This window comes from Aptenodytes forsteri, unplaced genomic scaffold (assembly GCF_000699145.1).
Source record: "Aptenodytes forsteri isolate BGI_AS27 unplaced genomic scaffold, ASM69914v1 Scaffold270, whole genome shotgun sequence".
Classification (NCBI taxonomy): Eukaryota; Metazoa; Chordata; class Aves; order Sphenisciformes; family Spheniscidae; genus Aptenodytes; species Aptenodytes forsteri.
This window is the reverse complement of record NW_008794631.1, coordinates 3,568,928-3,578,529: the sequence shown is the minus strand read 5'-3', so window position 1 is coordinate 3,578,529 and position 9,602 is coordinate 3,568,928. Positions and strand designations below refer to the sequence as shown.

The following is a 9,602-nucleotide window of genomic DNA, read 5'->3' as shown; positions in this document are numbered from 1 at the left end:
TGTGTCCCCTCCCAACTTCTTGTGCACCCCCAGCCTACTCGCTGGTGGGGTGGTGTGAGAGGCAGAAAAGGCCTTGACTGTGTGTAAGCACTGCTCAGCAGTAACAAAAACATCCCTGTGTTATCAACACTGTTTCCAGCACAAATCCAAAACACAGCCCCATACCAGCTACTGTGAAGAAAATTAACCCTATCCCAGCCAAAACCAGCACAAATATGCACACTGTATATCAGTATATCTTAAAAATGCTTTTCTTCTTGTGTAGTCCAGAAGTTGAATCAAGGCCTAATGGCATGCTATCACCTATCACAGGGTTTGTATGATTTAGCTGCTCTGTGACCCTTGCAAAAGATATAAAGAATTCTTAAAGGACGTCCTGGCAATACAATTGGGGTGGGGGGGGAGGGGGGAAGCTTTTCTCTTGGTTTGCAAAAATTTGCTCCACTAGGATGAAATTCAGTGTGGGTATATACAAGCAGAGCTGTTGAGTATTTGGTCTCTAATGCAAAACCTATGGAATGTGTTGAGGGGAAAAAATGTTGACATCAAGCTCTAAGTGAAGGATTAGTGGTACAGGGATTTAAAACCAACTCATGCTCTCACTGCCCAGCTGCAGTCAGACCAATGATACCACACTCACACCACCTGACAAGCTTGGTGGTCTTGGGGATTTTTTAGGTTGCAGTAATGATCACTGCCCCTCTGCACATCTTGAGCAGAATGCAAGGGTCCTAAACAGCCACAGATGTATGGCTCCTTTCCTTGTACCGTTTTCTCTGCTCACTGGGGAGCTGGCCCACAGGAGAAAGAGACTGCCACAAATCTTCATTCTTGATAATGGTGAAGTTGAAAGTACAAAGATGGCTCCTATAGTGGAACGAAATCCTAAAATCTGGTGTATGTGCATGAATTTATTTTTTTTTAAACTTTGTAGTAGATTGAACAATTGAAGCTGTTAGGTATCTCAGTTCATATTCTGCTTTGCTCAGTACTGTCCTTGATTTTGATCACAAATTTTGTGTTGTACCTCAGAAGACCCAGATGTGTTTTTTGTAGGAAACAAGGACTTTTTTTTTTTCATTGTACAACCCTCTTTTTTGCTGGAAACAATGTGATTTTAGTGATATGATTCTTAAGTTATGCAGTGGGTACACTGGGCTGTGTTAACCTTGACACCATCATTGGGATTACAGCAGAAGGCGTGATTGTTTCACCAGAATTTTAATATGTTAAATGCCTACCAAAATAATTTTACAGCTGACCTGTGTGATAAACACTTGAGGGGGAATTTAGTATGTAATAATATGTAATAATCTTGCTAAATTCTTGGTAATTCCTTTACCTTATGGAGCAGCATTAGGATTTATATTCTCAATCAATGTTTTTCCCCTCTGCAAACTTTGTGTTGACAAAGGTGTCTCATACAATGGCTGGTGGGTTTTATGTTTGAGATAGCTAATGCAGGCACTGACTGATCATCTATGTGTTTGAACAATCCTTAATATGTAGACATGGCACAGTCTTCCCAGTGTCAATGTCGTTACGAGAATTATTTAAAAGAGCATCTTAATTTGAACCTGTGAGTGGTCTAGGCAGGTGTTGTGTGTTGACTGGTCTGTGGGCCCTATATTGAAAGGAGAACTGGGAGTATCCACTTAGGGCATTGTGCTCGACCTAACCGGTGCATGCAGCTGGAATGATGGTTATTGTGGTAGTCAATTATTTGACTTCCAAACTTTTATAACTAATTCCTTATTTTTATTCCCTTTAGGACATCGGTTTAGCCTATATAAATCACCTAGTGGAGAAAGGAGAGTATGACCTGGCTGCTCGGTAACATATTAAAGATTTTCTTTGCTGGCTAAAGTGTATCTGTGTGAGGAAAAAGTGAAAGCAAATTATTGATTCTGAAGTATTTTGTGATGTTGATTTCTTCTGTGTGTTCTGGAGTTTCTGAAGATTCAAAGCATACAGATGTGTTCCTGCGCCCTATATTTTCTTGCCTGTAGTGACCCAAAAGTTACTGTAATCTTTCTAAAGTTTAATTAGAATTGAGACATACGCATTTTTGAAAGTAAGCCTTGATTTTTTCAGTCACACTGGATTTTCAAAATTGAGGTTTTCTTTGGATGTTGATAATCTTAAGCTTATTAGTGTGTCATTACATGTAAGACTGTGAGAAAATAATTTGTAGTTATGTGGGTGTAAACAAAACTGTCAAATTTGGGTATCTAAAGTAAGGATCAGAAATTACCTAAGATTTGTGTTTTCATGTATATGTATGTGTCAGCACATCTTTTTAAGTGCTCAATTTAGCTGAGATTTAAAAATTTCACTCTTAAAGCTAATATGGCCCTAATCAATAAGGGTGAATGCATAGTAAGCAGTCAAGTCCTCTTGGATGCAAAGAAATTGTAAGATCTGAAAGGAGGAGTACCTGGCATACTCTGCTTGAAGCAATGGTTGCCAAAATAAATGACCTTTGAAAGTGTCTTGATAGGGAGAAGAAAGGAGAAAGGAATCCTTGCAGTAATGCTGTCACATTTGTATTATTCTGTGTACCTACTTTCATTTTTTCCCCTTTCATCTTGCTTCCAGAAAGTGCCAGAAAATTCTTGGCAAAAACACAGAACTCTGGGAATTTGAAGTTTACAAGTTTAAAGAAATAGGTCAGCTTAAGGTAAGTTAATTTGTACCTCTGAACTCAACTAATTGGCATGATATATTTCCTGCATGTTTTGACCAAGTTATCTAAAGGATCACATTTAATTGCACTAGTGTGGTAGCAGGATATAACACTGCCCTCAAAATTCCTTCCCCAGATCTCTAGTTGTACAGTTGTCATTCACATTGATGTGTATATGGTAACAAGCGTCAAAACAGGGTTGGAGGCATTAGCACATCCAGGTACTCAGCTACCTATTTTTAACTTGTTGACAGCCCTCAAGTAAAAGACCCACACCCCAAGGCCTTTACTTTCAAAGATGCTCACAGTTAAATACATCATTCCCATTTACTTTTCACTCCCTTCCAGTATGTCCTGAAAAATCCTACCCCAACTCTTAAGGAAAATAGCCTCTGTGGGTGCCAGCCTTTCCTGAAAATCCAAGTCCCTTGCAACAGAGCCACAGCTTTAAGTGTCAAAGAACAGTTAAATTGCAAAGCAACAGGGAAAACCTGTGCTATGTGCTAGAAATGATGGCAAGAAAGAGGAGCAGTCTGCCCTGTCTTGTGTTTTCGCTGGTCACAAACCAGCTACTGTAATGGTACACGTTTAATGTGAGATTATCAGTTAATAAATTGCCCGGGACATGAGGCTATTGCACTGTCACTGCCAAACTAGTAGAAAACATTATGCACACTCCCTTTGGTAATGCATGTATGTTTATTTCTGAATTTTATGTCTTCCTATTCAAACCCAATGAGCCAAAAAGGACATATTATTAAGATCTCACAGGATGCAGTCCTTTGCTGGTTTTGAGCTGTTTAATTCTGTTCAAAGAGCGAAAGTGTTTCAGCATTATGGTTTTCAAAAATGTCTGGCTTTTGTTTTAGAGCCACTCCAGTGCGAGGACAGCCTTGCCTTTTGTATGAGTTCCTAGTGTTTCGGTGTACTCTTTGCCACCTTGGAAGATGAAATCTCATGTTTCTGTCTCTCTATTTCAATCCAATAAAGGACCTGAGTGCAGGTGCAAGGGAAATTTTGATACCCTGCTTCTTAGTCCTTTTGGGTTTATTTTGTTTTTTGGATGCGAGTGTCTGGAATGGATGTTTTTCTTGTCTCCACTTATGTCATCCAGCAGACTGTAAAATATAAAAATATTTGCAGGTTTGCTGCAAAAACATCTCTGCTAAATTACTGCCTTTCTAAACAGTTGGTTGTTTTCAGCCCCCTGAAAGCGGACTTAGAAAAACATAAGATGCAGTCCGTTACATTATTCAGCTTCAAGCTGCAGTTCTAGAAGATTCCTTTCTTATTTTACTATTTCAATCACATATAACTTTTCCCAAGTTCCTAAAGATACCTGAAAATCATAAGGGATGGACTAAGTTAAGCCAGATCTAAATGAAGCGGTTCTTGAAATGGTTGGGGTCACTTGTATACTATTTGGAATTTTTACCTCTTTACCCAACCAGCAGGTATTAAACACGATAGCGTAACTGGGCTGTAACGGCTTTAAGCCCTGATGAGGAGACTCTATTTGAGATTTGGAGACACAGTGTATTTCGAAAGGTAATTTTCTTAAAGAATTTGCACAGCATATGAGTGGTTGCCTGAAATCTGATGTTTCCAATATAACGTGATTTACCAATAACTAAGGTGGCAGTAAAACTAAAGGTTTAAACTTCCCTTCCTGCAGAGGGACTAATTAGTGATACCCCAATGTCAAAGCCTGTGGGATATGTATTGTTTGCTTGTAGGTTTAGGGGGTTTTTGAGTGTTCTGTACTAAAAAGTCCTGTTTGGCTACCGGAGGCTGCATTTTGGTATCTTGATGTCTCTCCTGTCTTCAGTGAATGTCCTCTGGCAAACCTTGTTATGGCAGTTTCAAGATTTTACAGCTTTGCAACGATCTGCTCCTCTCCTCCTCCAGCAGTGGTGGCTTGATGGAGTTACATGCTTGTGCTCGAGTTACTTCAGTGTAAAATCCAATGTCTCAGTTCAAACAGCGGAGGAAGATGGATTTGGAGGAAGATGCCAAACTCCGCGAGTGCTGGCCATTGTGGCATGAGGGATATGCTCCATTCTGTTGACTCTGCTGTGACAGCAGTGACTTTCAGCAGGGGTGCAGGATCATCAGCTAGCAGCAGCAATGCTTTAATGACCAAACGTTGGCTAGAGGACACATGAAAGACTTCACCTGACTGTGGTGGGCATAGCATAGAGCAGCATTATCCAGACAGCCTCCTTCATCTCATAGGTATCCTCTGAGGAATAAATAATTGTGGTTTAGGCTTATTGGTGAGATGTTTTAAGCTATCTCGTGTCAACTTTTATATGGACTTCCTTGTGTATACCCCGTCCTTATACCTATTGATCAAAAGTCTGAAAGCAGGTCTTAAGAAGAAACAAAGGAAGAAAATATTTCTGTGTATAGTATCCTCTTTTTATTTAAAGTCACTTTCACCATGTGGTTCAGGAATTAATACAAAGGCATCCTGATTCTGCAGCTTTTCATCTGACCTCGCTCCTTAGCTACTGCTTAAAAATAAAATAGGAAGAGTTTGTAACCTGCAGCACAGGTCTTAGTTCACCTTTGTGCCTAGGCTTAAAAATAACTTGGATGCTTCTCAGTCTTTGCTGAGCACGGGGGCCAAACTGCAGGAGGTGGTTGCGCTTTTCCTTCAGAGCAGTGGGACTTGGGGCAGGAGAGATTTCCTTCCCGAGGCAGCCTGGCCCCCATGCAACGAGGCAGCTTGGCCCCCACGCAATGAGGCAGCTGCACCGCTCCGCAGCTCGCTGTGAGGCCGAACCACAGCCAAGAGTTGCAGCAAAGCCTCTTGGGCAAGGCTGTTCATTTAGGAGGTGGCAGGAAGGTGGAAAGTGGGTATGAAAACAGCTGTTGGAGAATGTCCTCTGCCTTCGAGGTTCCAGCTGATGTCAAGCTTGCTTTCTTTATGGTCGGAAGAGGCTTTTTTATGAGGGGGTCAGGAATATGATTCCCCAGGGCAGCTGGCAAGACCGTGCCCTGAGTTAGCTATTAAATTCTGTGACAGATGGTGGGAGCTGATGTTGGCAGCGTGCTACGTTTCAAAGACTGGCCAGGCTCAAACAGTGTGGGGAGAGAAGAGGTCTCCTGTGAGCAATGAACTTTTAATTTCTGCAAAGTCATTAACAATGCTTTTTTTTATTGGCCTTTTATTTTTACCTCCTTTTTCACCGATGGATGGAAGACTTTAATGAAATATGTAACTTCGGCAATTGTTTTGATTTAAATACTAGGAGAATTTGTTGTGAATAGTCATTACTGTCTGTAAAACTGCGAAAAAAAAATGTTGTAGTGAGATGTTATTTCTCCTGCTTTGTTCGTGCAACTTCAATAACAAAATGCTACTGCATCGTGTGCCATTAGTGGCAGCAGGCAACATCTCTGAGTGTTTGGAGGAATTTCATCAGTGTTGGGCCTTCAGCTACAAATCCCAAAGTCCCAACACAGCTGGCAGTGGTAGGGTTTATTTTGGCAGGCGGTAACAACCTTGGCCTCTAGTTGCATGGAATAATAGCGCTAATAAGATGCTGTGCTGAAATTCCAGGGTATGAGCTGATTCATTCTGGCAGGTTCTCATCTCCTGCCTGCCAGAATGCAGTTCCTTAACACCACCTATAGAGCAACAGACCACACGCCTTCACCCTTTCCGTGGAGAGATGTATTCTCAAATTAATTTTCATTTGGGTATGTAAAAATAGCTGGCAAAACAGAACTCTTCATAAAATATAATGACCTTACAGTAAGTCATAAATCAAAAGTACACAGTTTTCAGCTAATGAATGCTTATACCTTTTTACAAGATAAAAGACCAAGACTGGACAAAATGGATTTTGAAAACTTTCTTCTTCTGAGGGGTCTTTTGTGGGTTTTATTTTCTAAATGACTAGCAGTAAATATTCAGACTTTTCTAAGCGCAAAGGCTGATGCTCCCATTCTAATTAGTATTTTACAGCTGTCTTACTTATCTGAAAGAATTTTCGTTAGAAATACAATTCCAATGTGCGCAAACCTAAAGTAAATAACTTTAGGATACTGCTTACAAATACGAATATACAGTGCTTCCAGTGTTTGCCAAGAGCCATGTTTTGCACGTAGCTTTGGTTTTTTTTGTTTCACAACAACTTTTTTCTATCATCAGTGTACCAGGATGTTGCATGTCATTCCCCTTCTGACACTTTGTTCTCTTTGTTCCTATAGGCAATTAGTCGTTACTTGCCCAGACGGGATCCAGTTTTGAAGCCTCTGATCTATGAAATGGTCCTGCATGAGTTTTTGGAGAGTGACTACGAGGTACTGCAGCCTGACGTGTCCACGTGTAATAGCTATTGCCAGCAAAACACCCTCAGCAATGTGGAATTCTGATAGCAAATTCTGTTGTATTCAAACAGATTTTCAACGGATAATTCAATGATAATGAAAAGATTAAAAAGATGAATTTTGGTTTAGATTTTAAAAGAATAGGTAGAATGTTCTTCAGAGCACGCAAATACTGTGAGATAGCTTACTTTTTATAAATACTATTATTTTTACTTTGTTTAATGTAGCACAAGTGGTCGAGGTGCTGCACAAAGCATACAGCACCTGAAAGAGACCCAGCTTCATGAATCTTAATAACATTGCCCTAAGAAGGAAAATCTGCGTTCTGCACTGTGCACGTCTGTGAGCACGTAAAAGTGGCTTAGAGGTGAAGCACAGCAGGTATAATCTCAGAGGCTTAGCTGAAGCTTTGATGTTTTGAAATGTTCCTTAGGCAGTTCTTTCTATTTCTGTTACAATCTCTTATACTTATAGGGGTTTGCAACCCTGATAAAAGAGTGGCCTGGAGATCTCTACAACAACACAATCATAGTTCAGGCTGTAGTGGATCACTTGAAGAAAGATCCACAGAACAGGACTTTGCTACAAACACTTGCGGAATTGTGAGTACAATTTTAAACTCCTGTTACAAAAAGTAAGCTTGAAATGGTATACTATAGTTTATAAATATTTGCCTAACTCTCTTAACAGAAATATCTGCTTTGCGGCAGTCTACAGAGTATCGGCTTTCTCTACTCTCCACTCTGCTGATTGCACAGCTTAGCAATTCTTTTCCCTTCCTTATAAAGTGTATGCTGAGTATGAAAGCAGAGAGTTTAGTTTAAGATTGGATTTGCTACTCCTCTTTCCAAAGCAAATAGCTAGCATTCCACTTTATGCTGTAAGAGGAAGCCTCTTTTGTGAAGTGTGCATTTCAGAATTACCCACAGGAAAATAAAATGATGCTTTTTCCCCACTATTTCAAAAGTAGTATATTTAGGTTTACTGTGGGGCTGGAAATATGTGGCTGGAAAATGTGCCAAAACTGATCTGGTTCTAGGCTATGTCGTACAGGGATAAAGCTCTTTGGTTTTCTCAGCCTGATTCTCATGTTAAGTTCTTTTCATACTGCTTCTTTGAAGAAAGCAGAGCTACTGTCTATTGCTATGTTACAGTCTGTCTCAAAGTTTTAAATGAACAGGTTTTTTTAGCTCTGAAGAGTTCCAATTAGTTTCCAAAAATAGAAAAGCTAACGTTTTGCGTGGCTTTCCTGTGGTTTGAAAGTGGGAAAATGAAAATGCAGAGAACCACAGGTCAGAACACAAATGCGGTGGCTGATATAAACAGTTGAAACTAATGTTGCCCAGTGTTTTATTTCCTGTTAACAAAAGTTAATCACAGCAACTATTTAGATATTCATCAGATCAAGTAGCATCCTAACAAGCTTTACATCCTAGAGTACAGTTATATTTTCCCTCATAGGTAATTTTCCTACACTTAGATATGTAAGACCGCATGTATTATAACATTGTTTTTTATCAGGTATACTTATGACCAGCGCTATGGCAGAGCCCTAGAAATTTACCTAACTCTGAGGCATAAAGACGTCTTCCAGTTGATCCACAAGCACAATCTTTTCAGTTCTATCAGAGACAAAATTGTTCTGCTCATGGATTTTGATTCAGAGGTATGGTGATCCTAATGATTTTATAGTCACTTTTCACTAGAGATATTTTAACAGATTAAAAATAAATGAGCTAAAGATAGCGTTGAGGCAGAGAGTGTGTTTGCTGTGTCTGGATACATTCTGAGGTAAGGGAGAAGATGTTTGCCTAGACTACAGAATAATTGACCCAAGGATGATTTTTTTTTCATTTGTTTATTTCCACTTGGGTATCACACGCGGTGAGAAGAGTTCCAGATCTGAGATCATTGTTGTGATTCTCAAATAGACTTTCACCATGATACTCTTTCTGCATTTCTAATCAAATAATGCTATTAATAAGCCAAAGAAAGGAGGCAGTGAATTTATTGTGAGACATATATTAAATGTACTTGCCACTTTTCTTTCACTGCAGTCAATTAATAGAACAGACTATTTCAGCTGGAAGGGACCTACAACGATCATCTCATCCAACTGCCTGACCAATTCAGGGCTGACCAAGTTAAAGCATGTTGTTAAGGGCATTGTCCAAATGCCTCTTAAACACTGATAGGCTTGGGGCACCCTCTGGACACGTTCAAGGACCTCCACATCCTTTTTAAATGGTGGGGCCCAGAACTGCACACAGTACTCAAGGTGAGGCCGCACTAGCGCTGAATACAGCAGGATGATCGCTTCTTTTGACCGGCTGGTTATGCTGTGTTTGATGCATCCCAGAATGCAGTTTGCCCTCTTGGCTGCCAGGGCACCCTGCTGACTCCTGTTGAGCCTCCTGTCAACCAGCACCCCCAGACCCCTTTCTGCAGGGCTGCTCTTCATCCCCTCTTCTCCCAATTTAGACTTGTGTCTGGCATTACTCTGTCCTAGGTGCAGAATCCGGCATTTTGACTTGTGAAACTTCATCCCATTAATCATAGCCCAATGCTCCAATCT

General features: G+C 40.3%; 1 protein-coding gene across 1 annotated transcript in view; it reads left to right on the top strand.

Moving 5' to 3' along the window:
• VPS41 (VPS41, HOPS complex subunit) overlaps positions 1 to 9,602 on the top strand; it is a 116,558-nt gene that overhangs the window by 82,685 nt on the left and 24,271 nt on the right. The window contains exons 15-19 of the mRNA XM_009273491.2: positions 1,772 to 1,833; positions 2,599 to 2,680; positions 6,908 to 7,000; positions 7,502 to 7,629; positions 8,549 to 8,693. Coding sequence (XP_009271766.1) covers positions 1,772 to 1,833; positions 2,599 to 2,680; positions 6,908 to 7,000; positions 7,502 to 7,629; positions 8,549 to 8,693 — 510 coding nt within the window. The remainder of the gene's footprint in view (positions 1 to 1,771; positions 1,834 to 2,598; positions 2,681 to 6,907; positions 7,001 to 7,501; positions 7,630 to 8,548; positions 8,694 to 9,602) is intronic.